Source organism: Salvelinus fontinalis, chromosome 9 (genome assembly GCF_029448725.1).
Source record: "Salvelinus fontinalis isolate EN_2023a chromosome 9, ASM2944872v1, whole genome shotgun sequence".
NCBI classification, from domain to species: Eukaryota; Metazoa; Chordata; class Actinopteri; order Salmoniformes; family Salmonidae; genus Salvelinus; species Salvelinus fontinalis.
In genome coordinates, this window is record NC_074673.1 from 24,612,803 (window position 1) to 24,637,981 (window position 25,179).

At 45.4% G+C, this 25,179-nt stretch overlaps 1 protein-coding gene across 1 annotated transcript in view; it reads right to left on the reverse strand.

The window, feature by feature from the left end:
* Positions 1-560: 560 nt before the first annotated feature.
* ces2b (carboxylesterase 2b) overlaps positions 561-25,179 on the reverse strand; it is a 42,818-nt gene continuing 18,199 nt past the window's right edge. The window contains exons 11-25 of the mRNA XM_055933836.1: positions 24,968-25,114; positions 24,773-24,842; positions 17,159-17,338; positions 15,373-15,573; positions 15,008-15,146; positions 9,611-9,744; positions 6,697-6,850; positions 6,428-6,532; positions 6,212-6,313; positions 5,452-5,592; positions 4,651-4,728; positions 4,328-4,475; positions 2,061-2,210; positions 1,229-1,301; positions 561-1,062 (exon numbers count right to left, since the gene is read on the reverse strand). Of these exons, the coding sequence (XP_055789811.1) occupies positions 879-1,062; positions 1,229-1,301; positions 2,061-2,210; positions 4,328-4,475; positions 4,651-4,728; positions 5,452-5,592; positions 6,212-6,313; positions 6,428-6,532; positions 6,697-6,850; positions 9,611-9,744; positions 15,008-15,146; positions 15,373-15,573; positions 17,159-17,338; positions 24,773-24,842; positions 24,968-25,114 (2,006 nt within the window). The 3' untranslated portion in view covers positions 561-878. The remainder of the gene's footprint in view (positions 1,063-1,228; positions 1,302-2,060; positions 2,211-4,327; positions 4,476-4,650; positions 4,729-5,451; positions 5,593-6,211; positions 6,314-6,427; positions 6,533-6,696; positions 6,851-9,610; positions 9,745-15,007; positions 15,147-15,372; positions 15,574-17,158; positions 17,339-24,772; positions 24,843-24,967; positions 25,115-25,179) is intronic.

Genomic DNA, 25,179 nt, shown 5'->3' on the forward strand with positions numbered 1-25,179 from the left:
GACTAAGCTTCCTGCCATCCAGGACCTCTATACCAGCCGGTGTCAGAAGAAGGCCCTAAAAATTGTCAAAGACTCCAGCCACCATAGTCATAGACTGTTCTCTCTGCTACTGCATGGCAAGCAGTATCAGAGTGCCAAATCTAGGTCCAAGAGGCTTCTAAACAGCTTCTTCCCTCAAGCCATAAGACGCCTGAACATCTATTCAAATGCCTACCCAGACTATTTGCATTGCCCCCCCCCCCCCCCCCCCCCCCCGAAGGTGGACTCCAATCAAGTTGTAGAAACATCTCAAGGATGATCAATGGAAACAGGATGCACCTGACCTCAATTTCGTGTCTCATAGAAAAGGGGTCTGAATACTTATTAAAATTAAAAAACTGAAATTCCTTATCTACATAAATGTGCACATTTTTTTGTTGCTAAAAACCTGTTTTCACTTTGTCATTTTGGGGTTTAGTTTGTAGATTGCAGAGTTTTTTTCCCCCCCAGAAAATATCCAAGGCATGTCATGCTCGCTACTACTAGAGCCCCCTCAAATAATTCCAGTGAATAGCAATGGGTTGAAAAATGAACAGTCAATGAACAGTCAGTTTTATTCAGTCAAATTTGGAAATTCTCCATGTAAATGCTATAAAATCAACTTAAGGATCAATGAGGTATCTCACTGTAGAATAATGTTTCCTTAAAAGTTCATCTGAGATTCTATTCATACATTCAGTGCATCCAAATTATTGTTAAATCGTGCTCTAGGTCATGTACACTGTGCTCATGATCATGCAATGCATGCAGTTTTAATTGTTAGCAATAATACTGTACATTTGAAGTTTGATATCAGTTAACAGTCTGAGTTGATAAATGAAAAACTTTTGAGGTGAGCCTTACAGCTCGCTGTGCTTAATCTTCTCTTGAACCAAATGCACTTTCTCAGGGAGGATCTTTGTCATGAAGGTGAAGCGGTCCCTCTTTAGGTGTTGACCAGGTACCTGCTCCAGCCCTATCCCCAGGTAATCTCCTTCTGGTCCGTACTGTGGCCACTGAACCAGGCCGACCCCGTTGGGAGACCTACACACACACACACACACACACACACACACACACACACACACACACACACACACACACACACACACACACACACACACACACACAGTAAAGTTAATAACCTATAACTGTTACCTATTATTTTTGTTTAAACTATGTGTTTTAAAAACATAGAACAAGATCCTACCCTGTACGAGCAAAGTTGCCCCAGTAACTCATCATGATTCCACTTAGCTGTTCATCTTCCTCTGTACATAAGGCTGAAAGAAAAAAATTCAGAGTTAGTAAACTCAGCAAAACAACAAACCTCCCCTTTTCAGAACCCTGTCTTTCAAAGATAATTCGTCAAAATCCAAATAACTTCACAGATCTTCATTGTAAAGGGTTTAACCACTATTTCAAGCTTGTTCAATGAACCATAAACAATTAATGAACATGCACCTGTGGAAAGGTCGTTAAGACACTTACAGATGTCCCTGGTGAGACAAAACCGCGACTCTTCAGTGAAGAGCACTTTTTGCCAGTCCTGTTTGCCTATGGGTACAAACCCACCGTCGCTGGACCAGACAGGACTGGCAAAAAGTGCTCTTCACTGAAGAGTCGCGGTTTTGTCTCACCAGGGATGATGGTCGGATTCGTGTTTATCGTCGAAGAAATGAGCATTACACCGAGGCCTGTACTCTGGAGCGGGATCGATTTGGAGGTGGAGGGTCCGTCATGGTCTGGGGCGGTGTGTCACAGCATCATCGGACTGAGCTTGTTGTCTGAGCTTGTTGTAACGCACAGCATTGAGATTGCAGGCAATATGTTGAAAGTCACTGAGCTCTTCCGTATGGCCGTTCTACTGCCAATGTTTGTATATGGAGATTGCATGGCTGTGTGCTCGATTTGATATACCTGTCAGGTACGGGTGTGGCTGAAATAGCCGAATCCACAAATTTGAAGGGTATATATAGTGTACATTATTTATGGCAAAGATCAGGGGTATTGCAGGTAGAGTTGGTAGAGTATTTCTTTACCATCAATTGTAACATGTGATGTTGTGAAGCAGTATCCAAAAACAAACATAAGCTCATCTCCATGGTCAGACCCAACGAAAATCGGCCTCATCTTCTTAAGCATGCTGGGAGTTTGCTGGAACTCATACAGGTACACAGGCACACCTGCATCTGTTGGGTGGGATAAGACAATAACAATTATGGAAAGATTGCACACAACCATCTCGACAAACTAAGAACATTGATGAAACATAACTGCAAGCAGCCATGGCAGGGTTCGAACTATGGCCCCACAATCAAGACAAATTGGACACATCACTCTAGGATGAGCTACTTCTCTACTCTTACCATGCTTGCCGAATATCAGAACTCAAAATCTAACAGATCATGCAATATGCTTTTGATGTACAGGTTACTGCTAAAATAAAGGAAACACTTGAGTAAATGAGTGACACAAAGTATATTGAATGCAGATGCTTCCACACAGGTGTGGTTCCTGAGTTTCTTAACATCCCATCAAGCTTAGGGTCATGTATGAAAATGTCCAGTTGGCCATTCTTTTGGATACCATGGCTAGACTTTGAAAGAAGGGTCTCAAAGGAGCATAAGGGGGTTTAAAGTATGTATGTGTGTCTCAGTCACCAGATCTCAACCCAATTGAGACAGCGTTTTCAAACAAAACGATTATGGAATTTCTCGTGGAGGATTCCTTCCAATAGAGTTCCAGACATTTGTAGAATCTATGCCAAGGCACATTGAAGCTGTTCTGGCGGCTCGTGGTGATCCAACGCGTTAAGACACTTTACGTTGGTGTTTCCTTTATTTCGGCAGTTACCTGTATTTTGGACAATTTTTTTATGTTGTTGACTACTTTAAACGTCTTCTTCTACAGAACTACTGGACCAATTGGTACCAAATATGGTATATAGCTTCTATAGACGCACGTCTTTTTCCCCCAGACTCTACCTTGAACAACATGGCCACTATAAGCAAATGAGCTTGCATGATGATTTTTTCCTGTCCCAACAGCGCCATCATAAGTTCAAACCTAGACTCACATCCCTGAGCATGTTTGAAAAATGGAATCGCAGAGTCAAATAGATCAAGAGATATAGCGCCACTCTATGGTGGATCTCAATGTGCGTGCTTATGTTGAGTCTTAATAGTGTTTGGAACATGTGTATCAAGTTTTGTTACAATTCGAATATTTGTGTCTGATTTATATGCATTTATGTGCCAGACAACGTCCTTGTTAATGTTAATGGTAAGTAGCGGCCATGTTGTTTGACTAACCTTGGTCCATAGATGCTATATATCAAGTTTCGTGCAGATCGGTCATTTGGTGCCAGAGGAGTTAAGTGTTTTAAAAATCCATCATATTGGGTTCTTGAGGCAAATTTGTTTAATGTGATGAGACGGATCAATGTACCAAATTTCAGGACTCTAGACCTTTCAAAAATGTGCATTTTCTTCTTTTTTTTACCCTTTTTTCTCCACAATTTCATGGTATCCAATTGGAAGTAGTTACAGTCTTGTCTCATCGCTGCAACTCCCGTACGGACTCGGGAGAGGCAAAGGTTGAGAGCCATGCGTCCTCCGAAACATAACACAGCACAACACAGCCTGGGCTCGAACCCAGAATCTCTGGTGGCACAGCTAGCACTTCGATGCAGTGCCTTAGACCACTGCGCCACCCGGGAGGCCCCCCCCCCCCAAAATAAGTGCATTTTCAATTGCTTGTTATAGCTCCACCATGTGGCCAATTGGCATGGCATTGTGTGAGAGGGTGTGTCCCATGACTCTTTACCATCATGTAGGGCTGCATCCTCCTAGGCCTTATTATCTCACGGGAATTTGTATCTTTTCACCAAATTTAGTCCGAACCGGATTAATAACAATCAACGGCAACAAATACAATAGGGTTTCACCCAGTTTAGCTCCTTGAACCTCTAATAATTAATAGATTAAAAGGGAAGTTCAGGATTTTCCAACTTGATTTACAAGAATTTCACTACGCCCGCAATAACATTTGCTAAATATGTGTATGTGACCAATAAAAATGTATTTGAATTTGATGTCAGATGGAGTTGATTTTTGTTGATTTGGTCATGATGAAATGTAGAATATTGGACAGTTCCCCCTATCACTTCCATTGATTTTATCTAGCAGTGACTAAAGTTAGTTTAAGTTTGTAGCGGCTTGGATTAGAGTTTCTCCTGGCCCATTGACTACTTTCAGGGTGAGGAAACATCTACATCCACTTTAATGTCCTTGAATCTTGAGCTTACCTCTGTGGAAGCCTGCTGTCGTAAGAGCAGGAATGGTAAACAAAGCATCCCCAACCAGCTCAATGAACCCGTCACGGTTTTTAATCCGATCTCCAGAGGTTCCCAGGTATTCATCTGCTATCAGCTCAGTTATCCACTGATCCTTGGGCTGAAGGAGACAAAGACCATTCAGTGTAGCCACAGCATGTATTGTTATCAGTAGTTAGACAATATCATCTGGTGTGCTTTTGTCTTACATCAGTGTAGACACAGCATGTATTGTTATCAGTAATGAGGCATTTCATCTGAGCAATTTCTTGGCAGGTAGGACTGCATATACTTACATCAGGGTAACATAATGCCAAAAGAGGCATGACCTGCTCCCGGTCTATTCCATCCACCCAACCAGGAGGTGCCATCATCTAGGGAGTACAACATTCAACCATTGCAATTGAAAATTAAAATCAAGTCACAGTGACACTTTACATTGTCACTCTTAAAGGGATAGTTCTGGATTTTTGCAATGAGGCCTTTTATCTACTTCTCCAAAGTCAGATGAACTTGTGGATACCATTTTTATGCATCTCAATGCAGTTTGAAAGAAGTTGCTAATTAGCTCTAGCGCAATGACTGGAAGTCTATGGGAACAGCTAACATGCTTGTTAGAATTGGCTTGCGAAACTACCTCTATGTACCTTCATATTGGATGCAGATACATAAAATGGTATCCACGAGTTCTTCTGGCTCTAGGGAAGTAGATAAAGGGCATTGCAAAAATCCAGAACTATCCCTTTAAACATGTGTTGCTCTCCTTAGTAACGACATTGTATTAACATTTTACACAGTACGAGTGGAAGGTTTTTTGTTATTACAAAAGTGAAATAGTGACTTTCCCCTCATACCACTTGTATATTAATAAAAACATTACTACTTTCCCATGCATTTGAAAAGCAATTGCTAAAGAACGATTTATAACATGTTAATATGGCCTAAAGCTGTTACTATATGTGTTGAAACCGTCCCTAATTAGCAGAAAGAACAACTTTCTGTTGTTAACTTAATGTTCTTAACTTAAAGTGTTATCCAAGTCACATCCAATATTCAGTTGTTATACATATTGAAATACATGTTCAAAGCTGACTTACGTTTGCCAGTAGCCAACCTTCGTCAGTATTGGTGCCCGTCATAAACGGCACCTTGTGCATCTCATGGTTATGGAAACTCTCAGTCAACAACTTGGGTAAGAAATGCCCGCCAACAGTCACACCAATTCGCAACATTTGGTTCTTTAAAAAGACAAATGTTGAGAACATAGTTATTCAGGGGCTGCCAGTTAAAAAGTGCAAAATCACACTGCATTCAAGCAGTATGCCTCTGGGGAAAGTTTAGGCTCAGTACTCGCTCACAAACATGTCTCGCTGGAAAACACTGTAGGCTATGTTGGGCCGGCTTTAGCCTTTTGGATGCCCTAAGCAAGATTTGGTTGTGGGGCTTCACACCTTGTGGCAAAATATGTTGGTGGCCCTCCTCTTGATGGTGGAGATAAATATTGTAGTTTTAAAGTACATTTCCAGCAATTCTACACATTTTGTAATGACTTATGCCATGTTAATGTGATATCTGAGTGAAAATTATTAACAAAATCCTTTGTCGATATTCGGCCATGATTACTACAAGTTTAGATAACTGGCTAGACTAACTATCAATCTAAAAATGTTGACTGTCAGTGACTGGCATAACAAGAGAAAATGGCACCTGGTGTATTCTACTATTCCAACTCTCAATAGTAAGCAGAGACCCCGATTGAGTTACAAAAACAAGCTAATATAACTGAGCCTAAAAGTTGTTGTGGCTTTTATATCAGAGAACAGTGCTCAAATAGTTCTGGTGTCCAGGACATCTCACCTGTTTATGAACATTAACTATGTCATCAGCAGTCAACTTCTCCACACAGTCTGCAATCTGCTCTGTGCTGCTGCTGTTACAGCCCAATATGGTTGCCACCATCTATGACACAAACAAAATAATCACTTGCCATGGTTGTGATAAAAAATTGATGGTGTGATGTATACCTATGACAGTGTTTACCTTTTTTTGTGGAGAGAAAGAGTTTGAAAATACCTGGGCTACAGACAGGGGGTCGGAATTTATGATAGCGTCCATAGCTGCAGTACCACTCTCAGCTATCGCACGATGGAACAGACCAGCAGACAACGGTGAATGAAGCTAGCGAAAAATATATATTTTTAAAGCCTGTTCAACAGCACAAACAATCTGTGTGTGTATATGTGTGTGTGTGCGTTTCTGTGTGTGCCCTTCTGTGTGTGCCCTTCTGTGTGTGTGTGCTTCTGTGTGTGTGTGCGCGCTTCTGTGTGTGTGTGGATCCTCACCAGTAACGATACACTCACTCCACCAGCAGACTCTCCAAATATGGTGACCGACTTGGAGTCGCCCCCAAAGTTGTGGATGTGCTCCTGGACCCACCGCAAAGCTTCCACCTGGTCAAGTAGTCCCATGTTCCCTGGGGCATACTTGTCTCCTGTGCTGTATGGAAGAGATGGGAAATCAAATAATGTCTTCAACATAGACTCAAAACAGGTAAAATAGACATCAAATACACTCATTAACTATGCCACCAAAATTTACTTTACAGTGTTGATCAGTGGTGGAAAAAGTACCCAATTGTTATACTTGAGTAAAAGTAAAGATACCTTAATAGAAAATGACTCAAGTGAAAGTCACCCAGTAAAATCCTACTTGAGTAAAAGTAAAAAAGTATTTGGTTTTAAATATACTTAAGTATCAAAAGTAAATGTAATTGCTAAAATATACTTTATTAAAAGTAGAATTATAAATCATTTCAAAATCCTTATATTAAGCAAACCAGATGGGACGATTTTCTTTTTCTTTTTGTATTTACAGATAGACAGGGGCACACTCCAACACTCAGACATAATTTATAAACAAAGCATTTGTGTTTAGTGACTCAGCCAGATCAGATACAGTAGATATGACCAGGGATTTTCTCTGCGTGAATTAGACCCTTTTCCTGTCCTGTAATTAGTACTGTAATTAGTACCATTCAAAATGTAATTAGTACTTTTTAGGAATGTAGTGGAGTAAAATAAAAGTTGTCAAAAATATAAATAGTAAAGTACAGATACCCCAAAAAACTACTTTAAAGTATTTTTACTTAAGTACTTTACACCACTGATGTTGATACTGAAAACCCATTGGTCATTAAAGCCTATCCAACTGACAGCAGAGTCATGTCTTAAGTGTAAAACTAACAGTGACTCAATGATTCTGTGACTAGGGTGGGTCATCTAGGTGTTTGTGTGTCTATGTTGGCCTGTTATGGTTCCCAATCAGAGGCAGCTGTTTATCGTTGTCTCTGATTGGGGATCATATTTAGGCAGCCAGTGCGCCTCCACAGTCCAGAGCTTCCAGCGACAGTTCCCAGTCCCATGCTTCCAGCGACAGTTCCCAGTCCAGAGCGTCCGGCGACAGGTAGGTCCCAGTCCAGAGCTTCCGGTGACGTTTCACAGTCCGGAACCTCCTGGCGATGGTCCACAGTCCGGAACCTCCTGAGATGGTCCGCGGTCCGGAACCCCCTGAGACGGTCCGCGGTCCGGAACCCCCTGAGACGGTCCGCGGTCCGGAACCCCCTGAGACGGTCCGGGAACCTCCTGAGACGGTCCGCGGTCCGGGAACCTCCTGAGACGATCGGCGGTCCGGTGCCTCCAGCGACGATTGGCGGTCCGGTGCCTCCAGTGACGATCGGCGGTCCGGAGCCTCCAGCGACGGTCTGCAGTCCGGAGCATCCCGCGACGACCCGTGGTCCGGTTCTTCCGACGACGAGCCACGGTCCGGTTCCTCCGATGACGTGTCCACGAGCGGAGTGGGTACTTCGCCCCACACCGGAGCCACCCTCTACGATAGATGCCCACCCGGACCCTCCCCTATTGAGTCAGGTTTTGCGGTCGGAGTCCGCACCTTTGGGGGGAGTACTGTCACGCCCTGACCATAGAGAGCTTTTTATTCTCTATATTGGTTTGTTCGGGGTGTGACTAGGGTGGGTCATCTAGGTGTTTGTGTGTCTATGTTGGCCTGTTATGGTTCCCAATCAGAGGCAGCTGTTTATAGTTGTCTCTGATTGGGGATCATATTTAGGCAGCCATTTCCCCTTTGTGCTTTGTGGGATCTTGTCTATGTATAGTTGCCTGTGAGCACTGCTCTGAGCTTCACGTTTCGTTTGTTCGTTTTGTTCTTTTTGTTTTCTATTCCAAAATAAAGGATGGAATAGACACTGCATCTCGGTCTGCTCATTTCAACGATAGTGACAGATTTATGCCTTCTGAGAGTGCTATAAAGTCAAAACATTATCGGCAGAGGTAGAAAGTTGGCTGTTAGAAGTTTTACAATATACGTTATTTTAATCCGTCTATCTGCATATTTCAAGACATGGCGTATGAGGCTGCGGAAAGATACCCCATTGGGTTGCACCGTTGTAGTGAACGCTCAATGAGAAAAAGGTGTAGATTCACTCGCAGAGCGCCGTAGGTGTTTAATACACCTTCACAGAAGGAAGGAATCGTGGTTACTGGCAGGCAATGGTCATACACAGGTAGGCAAACAGGCAAGTGAATCAAAACTAGGACTGAAGGCTATTATTGGTTCTCACAAACGAGCTAGGAAAAGGCTTAGTAGAGTCAAAACGAACAATACCTCACAAAGGCACAAACAGAATGAACTGAACTAAATAAGGAGCTGATGAGACCAGGTGAGTAACTAACACAGGTGAAATCAATGAACAAAAATGAAAGACAGGGAGGGCTATGTTCAAGAACACAACGAAACAGAACACAAGGTTGACTAAGAAAATAAATACAGAACCTTACAACTGTACTTTTCTCGTCAATCATTTAGAAACAAATCTAATGACTCTCCATTGTTAAGACAGTGGATGAATCAAATGCATTTTTATCTAAATATTGAAAGCATTTGGGCTAGAGAGACAAACAAAATAGTAAAATTTGAAGCCATAAAATTTTACAAGCACTGGAGACATGCAAAGGATGAGTGTGGGTGTGGATACGGTGGGAACATGTTGGTCTGAGCAAGTGTGATGTCATTAATGTCTGTAGAAATGAATGTACGTAACTGTTAAGTTGTCTATTGTCTTCGTTTATTTTTGTATTGTAAGAAAAAAAAAATTAAAGGTGTTGTGCCAAATATTTGTCAATGACGGCTGCAGAAAAGTTGGTTCCAATTGTGTGCGGTTCAGTAGTGGTTCAGTCTTACCTGAAGAACCCCAGCAGTCCCAAACGGTATTGGATCAGCACCACAACCACATCCTGGTATGCAGCCAAAGCAGAACCATCATATGTTGATGCAGAGCCCATGATGAATCCGCCACCATGGATCCAAACCATGACCTGAGAAACACAAGCAATACATGCTGATCATCTGAACACAAGCTGTACCAGAGCGATTGATGATGATTAATTGATTAGTGGCCTACCTTTAGTAGGCCCGCGCATCAATTTCCCTCAAAACAACAAAATGTTTAGTTTTATTAGGAACTCAGTCTGGGCCTCAACTTACTGTTAAGAGTTAGAATAGTAGAATACACAATGTGCAATTTCAAACTTCTGTTGTGCATCAGCAGTTTTTCTCTTGTTAGGTCCGTCACTGACTTTACATTTGCATTGCTCACTTTTGGGGGTTTTAGGCTGGGTTTCTGTATAAGCACTTCATGACATCTGCTGATGTAAAAAGGGCTCAATAAATACATTTGATTGATTGAATGACAATCAAAAAAATAATAATGAGATTGGAAAATTAGTCTAGCAGCCAGCTATCTAAACGTGTAGCAATCATGGTTGAATTACCAACTGGGTTGCCCTCATTGATTTTGTTAGTCACCCTCACTCATATATTATATTCAAAACTACAAACATTTCTCTCCACCCCATGGCAAAATGAGTAGAATTGCACGAAACAAATTGCTAAATCTTATTTTCGCTGTCAAGAGTATTTTGCTAAGCAAGATGGAGATGCACCTCAACAAACTTTTGCTTAGGACCCCACGCTAGCGGCAGTTCTGACTGCATGTATGGGTATGGATGAGGGTGTCATGATGTTGGCTTGATGGGGGAGATTTATGATCCCCATAAATACCTTTCCCCTTTTTCCTCTCTCTACTCTACCGATGTGACTATTGAAAATCCCTTTGTTAACATGGAGAGTCTGGTGACATCAAAAGATAGGAAACGGAACCATATTTCGGTAATCCAACCAGTTGAAAATATGCGTTGGTACTTAATGAATATGATCTCAGATTAGTTGTTGTCTGAGACATTATTACTAATGACAGGATGACATAAACTGTATCTTGGAAAGTCGACACATTCTAGTTATCAGATTCACATGGAATGCAATTTGTGCAATTTAAATGTTTAAATATGAAACTATTTGTGAAAAGATTAAATGTAATTTTAGCTTCTTAATGAGAGAACGGTTTGTCAGAAGAACACCACTCTGCTCACACAGGGGCCCCGCCCATGTGAACAGACACTGGGTGTAAATCTATGAAACACGGCCCCCTCTCCCAATCCTATATAAGCCCCTTGACGAAAATGAAAATTTCTGTTCCGAGAACGTTAGGGCCACGGTCCTACTTTAAAAGGGCTCAAATAATAACCTGTTCCAAGGACGTATAGACTTGAGGTCCCCACGTTGAAAGGACAAAGACCATCTACAGAACTAAGCCAACCTTAGAGAACCTAACGAAATTAGCATCAAATTTCAATGTGAAGGTGACGACCTACACGCCGGAAGCATGCATTTTGACTATACTAGCTAGAATATAGCATGGGCATATAGCATGGCAACTTGGTATGAACTTTGAACTCTTATTCACTAAAGAAGTGATACCTCCTAGCCGTCGCATTAGCGCAGCAACTGTAGACGAGGGCTAGGAGAGGACAGACAGAGTATCTATTCTACCACAAGACGACGGTACTACCAAGTATCCATTCTACCATCAGACATTCTTCAAAGGACAACCCGGCCTCCCATCTACGACCAACCGATCGAAGCGCAGCTCAGAGTAAATATTTATTGCATTTTCCTTTTTCAAATTGGCGGTAATTTAGAATGCATAAGATACTGTATTTACGAGTAACTGCCTACGGCCCGATAGAGACATAGCTTCTCCCTTTGTTCCTCAGTCTTCCCGCTCTTTCATTCAAAACCCCACCCCCTTTCTTTGTGTAACAAGCTGTCATATCTGTTCTGTCCGCTAAGGACGTTTTCCTTTATGACATAATTTGTAATAAATGTATGATACATTCTGTGTTTATGTAATTCTGTGTGATTATTTAGGTATTTAGTAAAAAAATAATTTAACCAAATTTTGTATTGCTGATTCAACTTGTTAGCCAGGTGTAACGGCTTTCTTCCTGGGATGAAAGAGAGGACCAAAGCGCAGCGCGGCTAGTGTTCAACATGATTTAATAAAGAATATAACGTGAACACTACAAGCAACAAAACAATAAATGTGAAATCCGAAAACAGTCCTATCTGGTGCAGAACACAAAGACAGGAAACAATCACCCACAAACCAACAGTGCAAACAGGCTACCTTAATATGGTTCCCAATCAGAGACAATGACAAACACCTGCCTCTGACTGAGAACCATATTAGGCCAAACAACAAACCCAACATAGAAACACAAAACATAGAATGCCCACCCAGCTCATGTCCTGACCAACTAAACAGAGACTAAACAAAGGAAATAAGGTCAGGAACGTGACAGTACCCCCCCCCCCCCCCCCGAGGTGCGGACTCCGGCCGCAAAACCTGAACCTATAGGGGAGGGTCTGGGTGGGCATCTGTCTGTCTGGCGCTGGACGTGGCCCCCACTCCACCATAGTTAATCCCCGCTTCCGTGGCCTCCTCCTAATGACGACCCACCAAAATAACCCCACTGTACTGATGGGCGCCTCTGGACTGAGGGGCAGCTCCGGACTGAGGAGCAATTCCGGCATCGCCGGCGTGATAGGCAGCTCTGGCAGCTCCTGGCTGACTGACGACTCTGGCAGGTCCTGGCTGACTGACGACTCTGGCAGGTCCTGGCTGACTGACGGCTCTGGCAGATCCTGGCTGAATGACGGCTCTGGCAGGTCCTGGCTGGCTGGCGGCTCTGGCAGGTCCTGGCTGGCTGGCGGCTCTGGCAGGTCCTGGCTGACTGGCGGCTGTGGCAGGTCCTGGCTGGCTGACGGCTCTGGCAGCTCCTGGCTGGCTGACGGCTCTGGCAGCTCCTGGCTGGCTGACGGCTCTGGCAGCTCCTGGCTGACTAACGGCTCTGGCAGCTCCTGGCTGGCTGACGGCTCTGGCAGCTCCTGGCTGGCTGACGGCTCTGGCAGGTCCTGGCTGACTGACGGCTATGGCAGGTCCTGGCTGACTGACGGCTCTGGCGGCTCCTGTCTGGCGGGCGATTCTGGCGGCCCCTGTCTGGCGGGCGGCTCTGACGGCTCAGGACAGACGGGCGGCTCTGACGGCTCAGGCCAGACAGGCGGCTCTGACGGCTCAGGCCAGACGGGCGGCTCTGACGGCTCAGGACAGACGGGCGGCTCTGGACAGACGGGCGGCTCTGACGGGTCAGGACAGACGGGCGGCTCTGACGGCTCAGGACAGACGGGCGGGCGGCTATGACGGCTCAGGACAGACGGGCGGCTATGACGGGTCAGGACAGACGGGCGGCTCTGACGGCGCTGGGCAGACGGACAGCGCAGGCGGCGCTGGGCAGACGGACAGCGCAGGTGGCGCTGGGCAGACGGACAGCGCAGGCGGCGCTGGGCAGACAGACAGCTCAGACGGCGCTGGGCAGACGGGCAGCACAGGCGGCACTGGGCAGACGGGCAGTGCAGGCGGCTCTGAGAAGACGGGCAGCGCAGGCGACGCTGGGCAGACGGGCAGCGCAGGCGGCGCTGGGCAGACAGCAGACTATGGCCTCTGGAGACGCACAGGAGGCTTGGTGCGTGGTGCCGGAACTGGTGGTACCGGGCTGGAGACACGCACCACAGGGCGAGTGCATGGAGGAGGAACAGGGCTCTGGAGACGCATAGAAAGCCTGGTGCGTGGTGTTGGCACTGGTGGTAGTGGGCTGGGGCGAGGAGGTGGCACCAGATATACCGGACCGTGAAGGCGTACTGGAGCTCTTGAGCACCGAGCTTGCTCAACCTTACCTGGTTGAATGCTCCCCGTAGCCAGGCCAGTGCGGCGAGGTGGAATAGCCCGCACTGGGCTGTGCTGGCGAACCGGGGACACCATGCGTAAGGCTGGTGCCATGTACACCGGCCCGAGGAGACGCACTGGAGACCAGATGCGTTGAGCCGGCTTCATGGCACCTGGCTCGATGCCCACTCTAGCCCGGCCGATACGTGGAGCTGGGATGTACCGCACCGGGCTAAGCACACGTACAGGAGACACCGTGCGCTCTTCCGCATACCACGGTGTCTGCCCGTACTCTCGCTCTCCACGGTAAGCCCGGGAAGTTGGCACAGGTCTCCTACCTGACTTCGCCACACTCCCCTTTAGCCTCCCCCAAAAAATTTGGGGGGCTGACTCTCAGGCTTCCAGCCTCGCTCCCGTGCTGCCTCCTCATACCACCGCCTCTCAGCTTTAGCTGCCTCCAGCTCTTCACGAGGGCGGCGATACTCTCCAGCTTGAACCCAGGGTCCCTTACCGTCCAGAATTTCCTCCCATATCCAGAAGTCCTTAGTACGCTGCTGCTGCTGTCACTGCTGTCCGTTACCACGCTGCTTGGTCCTTTTGTGGTGGGTGATTCTGTAACGGCTTTCTTCCTGGGATGAAGGAGAGGACCAAAACGCAGCGCGGCTAGTGTTCAACATGATTTAATAAAGAATATAACGTGAACACTATAAGCAACAAAACAATAAATGTGAAAACCGGAAACAGTCCTATCTGGTGCAGAACACAAAGACAGGAAACAATCACCTACAAACCAACAGTGCAAACAGGATAACTTAATATGGTTCCCAATCAGAGACAATGACAAACACCTGCCTCTGATTGAGAACCATATTAGGCCAAACAACAAACCCAACATAGAAACACAAAACATAGAATGCCCACTCAGCTCACGTCCTGACCAACTAAACAAAGACTAAACAAAGGAAATAAGGTCAGGAACGTGACACCAGGGTTCGTGAAGATAACCAAGAATTTACAACTTTCAGATGAGACTAAACAAGGTGACGATTAAATATTGACTGCTATTGATGTAAAAGATTACTAGGTCTTTAAGAGTTTATTCGGAAGATAACATCTCTATAAACATTCTTTCGTGGGGCCCCGTCTTTCTAGTTAATTACATTCACCTGATTAGTTTACAGAGAAATTATTTTATAGAATAGTATGTCATATCACTTAATCCGGCATAGCCAAAGACACGACAAGGGTAAGCAGACCCCCCCAGCCACTGCGGCCCCTCATGATAAGTTCAGATTTTTTTGTGGCCCCCAGCCCCATCAAAGTTGCCCATCTATGGCCTAGTTGAATCCTGTGTGTTAGTGCATGGCTAGAACAAAAATCTGCACCTCTTTGGGTACCCAGGACCAAGACTTGATAACACAAAGTTATAATCTGTGTGTGTCTGCTATTAAACTTACAGGAAGCTTGGTATTCTCAGCAGGTTTAGCCGGGGTGTATATGTTAAGGTAAAGACAATCTTCTGACACTGCTGGGATTTCCACTTTGATTGACCAATTGGACTCAAGGTCTACTGTAAGCTGTCTGTCTTGAAGACACCTGTAAAACATGAAACACCTTTTAATGTCCAAGTTTCACCAGGTCTCTGTGCGCATTGTGTGAGCCAGGTAGTGGTTTGCACATTCTGCTTGCCTCACTGTGTACATTGACTGTGCTGGATTTGTTGATTTCTCAAATTATTTACTGATTGTTGATCTAACCTTTCTTCAACCAACCAAGAACTTCCTTGAGATTAATTGTTTGTTCATGACCTTGCTGATCTTACATGAGAGGCTGCTGGGTGGCGTCCCTTACTCTCTCCCATCCCTCCACAGGCTGGGGCGGGGTCAGTCTCAGTGGGCCAACAGGTGGTTTGGCAAACGGCACACCCAGGTAGGCCTGTACCACAGTCTCCTTCCCCTTTACGCTCACATACTGCCCTCTCAGACCCCCCAGTTTGGTCTGGACCACCGGCCCAGTTTTTGGCCTGTTGAGAAATCCACAGTTGACATTGCTTTACAAGACTCTGAATGATGTTCTTCAGTGGAAAATGACAATGTCAGAGGTAAGGATACATTCAGAAAACACACAACAAATATAACAAAACAGGCATTGGATTGCAACTACAAGGACAGAGAAAGCAGGGAAGGCCATAAAACAACTAGAAATGCTCCACTTTACAAGAACAAAAGCCCTTCGGCTGAAAAGAGTAGGCTTAAGAGCCCTGGTGGATGCCCTAAGATCCTAAGGGGACCAAGAGGATTAAGTCAAGTAAGTCAAGTAGTCACTGTTTTAACTCAAGGAATTTTGTCAATCAAATTATTCATTCCCTTAAGGAAATGGTATCTGTTTGGATGAGGGGTATTAAAAGGTAATAAAAGGAGTACACCCGTGTCCAAAACAAAGGCCTCATCTCTTGACACCTTGAAGTTTTTCTCCACACATAAACTATATCGGTGCGATTACAAATCGGATGAAGAGGAAGAATTGGATGAAACGGCATCCGACACAAGGTCAGATTGCTCAAAACTCTAAATCACAAAGAAAGAAATGGTACTCAGTTGTCCCACGTCTCCCTGATATACAGTGCATTCGGAGAGTATTCAGACCTCTTGACTTTTTCCACATTTTGTTACATTACAGTCGTATTCTAAAATGGATTAAAACCTACACACAATCTACACACAATAACCCATAATGACAAAGCAAAGAACAGGTTGACATTTTTGCACATTTATAAGAAAGAAAAGATACAAAATATCACATTTACATAAGTATTCAGTCCCTTTATTCAGTACTTTGTTGAAGCACCTTTGGCAGCGATTACAGCCTCGAGTCTTGGCTTTGACGCTACAAGCTTGGCACACCTGTATTTTCTCTTATTCGTCTCTGCAGAGTTGGATGGGGAGCGTCGCTGCACAGCTATTTTCAGGTCTTTTCAGAGATGTTCGATCAGGTTCAAATCCGGGCTCTGGCTGGGCCACTCAAGGACATTCAGAGACTTGTCCCAAGGCCACTCTTGCATTGTCTTGGCTGTGTGATTAGGGTCATTGTCCTGTTGGAAGGTGAACCTTCACCCCAGTCTGAGGTCCTGAGTGCTGTGGAGCAGGTTTTCATCAAGGGTCTCTCTGAGCTCTAGCAAAATTCCTTTGACCTCATGGCTTGGTTTTTGCTCTGACATCCACTGTCAATTGTGGGATCTTATATAGACAGGTGTGTGTTTTTCCGAATCATGTCCAATCAGCTGAATTTACCACAGGTGGTCTCCAATCAAGTTGTAGAAACATCTTAAGGATGATCAATGGAAACAGGATGCACTTGGGCTCAATTTTGAGTCTCATAGCAAAGGGTCTGAATACTTATGTAAATAAGGTATTTCTGTACCCAACATTTTTTTAACCTGTTTTCGCTTTGTCATTATGAGGTATTGTGTGTAGATTGATGAGGACATTTTTTTATTTAATGCATTTTAGAATAAGGTTGTAACATAACAACAGGTGGAAAAGGGGAAGGGGTTTGAATACGTTCCGAATGCACCGTAAATGAACATAAATAAAAGAATGGCACCCTACAGATCACTGTGCTCCATCTTCTCTCGACCCAAACGCAGTTTCTCAGGAACAGTCTGTGTCAGGAAGATGAAGCGGTCCCTCTTCAGGTGTTGACCAGGTACCTGCTCCAGCCCTATCCCCAGGTAATGTCCTTCTAGTCCGTACTGTGGCCACTTAACCAGGCCGGCCCCATTAGGAGACCTACACACACACACACACACACACACACACACACACACACACACACACACACACACACACACACACACACACACACACACACACACACACACACACACACACACACACACACACACACACACACACACACAATTGTAAATAATACTCTGTTCCTAAATATTAATTTCGTTCAACAGATACAGTGGCAGCAAAATATATTAGCACCCTTACACTTTTCTTAAATAGTTCCATAGTTCTTGTCAAATAAGTTAGAATTTAAAAAAATAATTGTGACGTGGTGGAGTTGGACCCAGGTGCAGAGAATGGACCAGACGAGGAATCAATGGTTTAGGATAAACGTAAATACTTTACTGAAAATAAGGTAACAGAAGGATCACAGTAATACTGAAAAAACAACAAAGAAGAGACTCACCGATGGAGAGGAGACACTCACCGATGCCCCCAGCAGAGAGCAGAAGGTCTTCCAATACCGTAAGACGAACTGGGGCCCCCGATCTGAGACAATGTCCTGGGGAAGTCCGTGTAGTTGAAAGACATGGGTAATCATAAGATCAGCGGTCTCTTTTGCTGATGGCAACTTGGGTAAGGCGATGAAATGGGCTGCCTTGGAGAACCGATCGACGACCACCAGGATAGTGGTAAGCCCTTGAGATGGAGGTAGCCCAGTGATAAAGTCTCCCGACAGATGAGACCAGGGCCGGCTGGGGATGGGCAGAGGTTGGAGCAACCCGGCTGGTCAATGACGTGAAGACTTGCTTTGGGCACAGATGGAACAGGCCGCAACAAAGGATCTCACATTCTCATTGATGTTGGGCCACCATTATTTACGCCTCAGGAACTCTAGTGTCTGATTAACCCCTGGATGCCCAGTTAATTTAGAGGAGTGTCCCCATTGTAGTACTCGGGACTGGGCTGATCGCGGAATGTAAAGTCTGTTAGTGGGTCCCCCGCCGGGGTCAGAATCTCTGATCTGGGCTTGTCGGACCGTGGTCTCAATACTCCATATCACAGGGGCCACAATGCATAAGCTGGGGATGATGGGCTCGGGGTCCCTCTCCTCGTCTGCTTTTTGATTCTTGGATCCCGGGCGATAGGCTAGTGTGAAATCAAACCTGTTAAAAAACAGACCCCACCTAGTCTGGAGAGCATTCAACCCCTTGGCTTCTTGATTGGTGATCAAGTTCTTATGGTCCGTCCAGATCACAAAATAATGAGGTGCCCCCTCCAACCGGTGTCTCCACCCCTCAAGGGCCCACTTAACTGCCAAGAGCTCCCGGTTGCTTACATCGTAGTTGCGTTCCGCTGGCGAGAACCGTTTGGAGAGAAAGACGCATGGGTACAGTTTCTTGTCCTCCTAGTTCTGCTGTAAAAGGACCGCCCCCACTCCGGTGTCCGAGGCCTCCACCTCCACCACAAAGGGACAAGTCGGATCAGGATGAACGAGGATGGGTTCAGAGGTGAAATGTTCCTTGAGCTCCATGAATGCCCTGTCAGCCTCGGGGTCCAGTGAAAACAGGTCTGGGACTTACGGGTTAGGACCGTGAGAGGTGCTGCCACCGCACCAAAGTTGTGAATAAAGCACCTGTAAAAATAGGCAAACCTGAGGAACCACTGGACCTGCTTGAGTGAGGTGGGACGGGGCCAGTCAGCGACCGCCTCAATCTTAACGGGATCCATTTGGATGCCTGCAGTAGAGATAATGTGACCCAGGAAGGAAACTTGGGATACGTGGAACTCACGCTTCTCTATCTTGACATATAGTTGACTCTGCAGGAGGCGTCTCAGGACTTGGCGAACGTGCAGTATGTGTTCCAGAAAGGTCTTGGAGAAGATCAGGATCTCATCGAGGTAAACAAAAACGAACCGATTCAACATATCCCTAAGAGCCAATTGACCAATGCTTGAAAGACTGCCGGTGAGTTTGATAATCCAAAGGGCATGACTAAATACTCATAGTGGCGACTAGGGGTGATTCTCACCAGATTGTAAGCATTGTGGAGGTCCAGTTTGGTGAAGAATTGGGCCGTTTGGGCCAACTCCAAGGCAGCGGAAATCAGGGGTAGGAGGTAATAATTCTTGATTGTCATTGTGGCCGCTTGCCTCTTACTGAAGGCCTCCCGGAGGTCGAAGTATTCGGGAGGGAGAGAGGAGAAGTCTTGGTCTTCAATGGATGCAGGAGAACACAGTGAGGCTGTTGGTGGGGGTCTGAGACATTTAGTAGGTGACACATGGACCAGGAAAATAGTGGGTTATGTAGCGTTAGCCAGGGGTACCCTAGGATAAGGGGGTTCTCGGGAGCCGTGATCAAAAGAAAACTAAGAGTTTCTGAGTGATTCACCCCAACTTGCAGTAGAATGAACTCTGATATTCCACCTGGCCGGAGCAAATGGGGCGTCCATTGAGGGCTCTGCAGAGGGATGGGACATTTCACGCAGGAGATTTGTAATTCGAAGTCTTGATCAATGAAGTTATCTGTGACCCCGGAGTCCACGAAGGCTTGAATCTGTTGCTGACGGTTGTCCCAGTGGAGGATTGCGGGTAGTAACAGACGGTGACTGGGTAACCGGGAAGTAACTGAACAGCTAGGCAGGGTCTCCCCTTGTCCTGGCGAGCCCTGGCGTTTCTCTTCAGCTCTGGGCATGTAGCACGGAGATGACCGCGACCTCCACAGTAGAGGCAGCAGCCTTCGCACACGCACCTGTCACGCTCTTGTGGGCTCAGACATTTGCGTCCCAGTTGCATTGGCTAGGCAGGTAGCCTAGTGGTTAGAGAGTTGGGCCAGTAACCGAAATGTTGCTGGATCGAATCCCTGATCTGACAAGGTACAAATCTGTCATTCTGCCCCTGAGCAAGGCAGTTAACCCACTGTTGCCCGGGCGCTGAAGACGTGGATGTCGATTATGGCAGCCCCCCGCACTTCTCTGATTCAGTGGGATTGGGTTAAATGCGGAACACACATTTCAGTTGAAGGCATTCAGTTGTACAACTTTCCCTTTCCTCAATGCTGAGTTTGGGGGTGCAGCCACTGGTCTGGCCCCCTGGCAGAATCTGAACAGTCGGCTTGCTGCTTCTCTTCCGCCGACTTGGTGGTCGAAGACTCGACGCAGCTCAGCAGTTAAGGCTAATATGGAGCTGCAGGATGGTGGTTGCTGTTCCCACGCGGCCATTGCTCATGGCAGGGCCCTGCCCGAGAGCAGAGAGATGATGTAGGCAATCATGGCCCAATCGGTGTAGAACAAGGAGGACTGTAGCTCGAACACCAGAGAGCACTGAGTGAGGAAACCCTTACATCTTCCTGGGTGGTCGTCATACTGCTCAGGGGATGGGATCTTGGGATCCCGGTGCAGGTTCCCTGGAGGAACTACCGCGACGCCTGTAGCACTAGGCGATGAAACTTGGGCATTGGCTCCTCCTGGGTTGGGGGTGTGCCGTGGACGGAAGGAATCGGTGAGTGCCCGGAGGGTTTCTCGGAGATCTGGGAGAGTTGTTCTTGCTGTCTTCTCAACAGTGCTCCTTGGTGGGTTATGACCTCTTTAATCTGGTTGATCTCCACTGGGTCCATGTTGGGGCAGAATCTTGCTGTGACGTGGTGGGGTTGGACCCAGGTGCAGAGAATGGACCAGATGAGGAACCATTGGTTTAGGATATACAGTACGTAAATACGTTACTGAAAATAAGGTAACAGAAGGATCACAGTAATTCTGAAAAAATAACAAACACTAGGACTAGAAAACTTACTCAGGAGACAAACACACAGGGCAACCGAAATCAAGCCTCTGCAAACAAGGACAGAAAACACACCTCTTTAAAAAGGGAAATCATAACAAAATCATAAGCAACACTGGAGTAACAAAAAAGTCTCTAGGGCAGTCTCTGCCGGCCTCTGGTGCCTGGAGAAACCATGACAATAATTTGGTCTCCACATATTGCTATTTGATTTTTAACATTGCAGAATAAATTTTGGTTTTTGAAACTTATGTTCACAATTTTCATTTAGAAAAGAAAGAAAAGCTCAGTCTTTGGCCAAGATAACTGCTGACAAACACTTCTTGTAGCCATCAATGAGCTCGCTGCACCTTTCTAATGGATGTTTGCCTCATTTTTCAGCTGCAAACTGCTCCAATTCTGCAATGTTTCAGGGGTACCCTCCAACAACTGCTGTTTTCAGATCTCGCCATTGGTTTTCGATGGGATTCAGATCTGGACTCAGCACTGTCCACTCCAGAACAGTCTAGCGTTTCCTTTTGAACCATTCTTGGGTGCTTTTTAAAATGTTTGGGGTCCTTGTCCTGCTGGAAGATGCACAACCTTTGACAGGGTCCCAGTTTTCTGGACACTGGGTTGAACATTGGACTCCAAAATAGATTGATAACCTGCTGATTTCATGATGCCTTGCACACGTTCAAGGCCCCCAGTACCAGAGGCAGAAAATCCACCCAAAAGTATTATCGAACCTCTCTTGTGCCACCTGTTGGCATTATCAAACCTACTTGAAACACCTGGTGCAGTTTGATATTGAAGAGTGGGCCAAACTTCCATTAGAAAGGTCAAATAAAATAAAATAAAATGTTATCGGTTACTTACACATATTTATTGGATGTTATTGCAGGTGTAGCAAAATGCTTGTGTTCCTAGCTTCAACAGTGCAGTCATGTCAAACAATACACAACAAGACACAAATCTAAAAAATAAAAAATGGAATTAAGAAATATATAAATGAGCAATCAAATCAAATCAAATTGTATTTGTTACATGCGCTGAATACAACAGGTGTAAACCTTACTGTAAAATGCTTACAAGCCCTTAACCAACAATGCAGTTTATCGAAAAAATAAGTGTTAAGAAAGTATTTACTAAATAAACTGAAGTAAACAATAAACTGGGATAATGGGATAATGGCCGGGGCACAGGTTAGTCGAGGTAATTGAGGTACATGTAGGTAGAGTTAAAGTGAGTATGCATAGATAATAAACAGAGAGTAAAAGCAGTTTAAAAATGTGTGTGGGGGGGATCAATGCAAATAGTCCGGGTAGCTATTTGGTTAGCTGTTCAGGAGTCTTATGGTTTGAGGGTAGAAGCTGTTAAGAAGCCTTTTGGATCTAGACTTGGTGCTCTGGTACCGCTTGCCGTGCGGTAGCAGAGAGAACAGTCTATGACTAGGGTGGCTGGAGTCTTTGGCGATTTTTAGGGCTTTCCTCTGACACCGCCTGGTATAGAGATCCTGGATGGCAGGAAGATTGGCCCCAGTGATATACTGGGCCATATGCACTACCCTCTGTAGTGACTTGCGGTCGGAGGCCGAGCAGTTGCCATACCAGTGAGGATACTCTTGATGTTGCAGCTGTAGAACTTTTTCAGGATCTGAGGACCCATGCCAAATCTTTTCAGTCTCCTGAGGGGAAATAGGTGTTGTAGTGCCCTCTTCCCGACTGTCTTGGTGTGTTTGGACCATGACAGTTAGTTGGTGATGTGGACACCAAGGAACTTGAAGCTCTCAACCTGCTCCACTACAGCCCAGTCAATGAGAATGGGAGTGTGCTCGGCCCTCCTTTTTCTGTATTTCCACAAGCATCTCCTTTGTCTTGATCATGTTGAGGGAAAGGTTGTTCTCCTTGCACCACACGGTCAAGTCTCTGATCACCTACCCATCGGCTCTCATCGTTGTCGGTTATCAGGCCTACCACTGTTGTGTGATCTGCAAACTTGATGATGGTGTTGGAGTCATGCTTGGCCATGCAGTCATGGGTGAACAGGTAGAACAGGAGGGGACTGAGCACGCACCCCTGAGTGGCCCCCGTGTTGAGGATCAGTGTGGCGGATGTGTTGTTACCTACCCTTACCACCTGGGGGCGGCCCATCAGGAAGTCCAGGATCCAGTTGCAGAGGGAGGTGTTTAGTACCAGGGTTCTTAGCTTAGTGATGAGCTTTGAGGGCACTATGGTGTTGAACGCTGAGCTGTAGTCAATGAATAGCATTCTCACGTAAGTGTTCCTTTTGTCCAGTTCGGAAAGGGCAGTGTGGAGTGCAATAGAGATTGCGTCATCTGTGGATCTGTTGGGGCTGTATGCAAATTAGAGTGGGTCTAGGGTTTCTGGGATAATGGTGTTGTGAGTCATGACCAGCCTTTCAAAGCACTTCATGACTACAGACGTGAGTGCTATGGGTCGGTAGTCATTTAGGAAGGTTACCTTAGTGTTCTTGGGCACAGGGACTATGGTGGTCTGCTTGAAACATGTTGGTATTACAGACTCGGTCAGGGACAGGTTGAAAATGTCAGTGAAGACACTTGCCAGTTGGTCAGCGCATGCTCGGAGTACACGTCCTGGTAATCCTTCTGGCCCTGCGGCTTTGTGAATGTTGACCTGTTTAAAGGTCTTGTTCACATCGACTACGGATTGCGTGATCACACAGTCGTCTGGAACAGCTGGTGCTCTCATGCATGCTTCAGTGTTGCTTTCCTCTAAGCGCACATAGAGGTAATTTAGCTCGTCTGGTAGGCTCGTGTCACTGGGCAGCTCCCCCCTGCACGTCCCTTTGTAATAGTTTGCAAGCCCTGACACATCCGATGAGTGTAAGCAGGAATCAGGGGGATAGAGTTATGGTCAGATGGAGGTAGAGGGAGAGCTATGTACCCATCTCTGTGTGTGGAGTAAAGGTGGTCTAGAGTTTTTTTTCCTCTGGTGGCACATGTAACATGGTGGTAGAAATTAGGTAAAAATGGATGTAAGTTTGCCTACATTAAAGTCCCTGGCCACTAGGAACACCGCCTCTGGATGAGCATTTTCTTGTTTGCTTATGGCCTTATACTGCTCGTTGAGTGCGGTCTTCGTGCCAGCATCGGTTTGGGGTGGTAAATAGACAGCTACGAAAAATATAGATGAAAACTCTCTTGGTAAACGGTGGCAGATGTCAGCATTTGAAGTCAGCGTTCTTGTGACAGTGTTTATTTATTTCACGTTGCATTTTATGTGACGTTCCACAAGTAAACTAGTCAATTTATGATGAGGTTGAGCAGTGCTTGATATTGTATATGCCGTTCCACAGAATTGTGTCGAAATGCAGTCAATGAGCTTCAACTTCCGTCACACCCCCCTTTGCCATACCCAGGTTTAGCTGAACTGACGCCACTGTGGTTACAAAAAGTGTTTGTCAGAATTAAACATGGCCAAAGGCTGCGCAACCAAGTATTAGCTATTGGATGCAAATAATTTTGTCCTTGCCTTTTCTAAATTTAAATTTTAAACTTAAGTTTCTCAAAACTAAATTGGTTCTGGAATGTTGAAAATCCAGTAACAATGTGTGGAGATCCAATTTTTTCCTTTAATTTCTACTTATTTTAGAAGAAATAGGGAATTATTTAAGAAAAGTGAACGAGTGCAAATATATTTGCCTGCCACTTTATGTTCTAGAAACTGATGAAGAACAGTTCCTTACCCTGTACGAGCAAAGTTACCCCAGTAACTCATCATGATTCTGCTTAGTTGTTCATCTTCCTCTGCACAACCTGAGAAAAAGAATGAGTAGTTGGTGGTGAGTGATTGTATGAAATAGAGTATTTATGGAGAACTTGGGGAACTGGATTGATGACATGTAGTACAATAGATTCAAGGTTGAGGTTAATTCCTTTACCATCCACTATAAAATATGATGTGAAGCAGAATCCAAAAACAAACATAAGCTCATCTCCGTGGTCAGACCCAACAAAACTCGGCCTCATCTTCTTATACATGCTGGTAGTTTGCTGGAACTCATACAGGTACACAGGCACACCTGCATCTGTTGTGTGGGATAAGACAGTAACATTTAGGTGAATTGGCCTCTGGAAATAGACTTGAATTCTC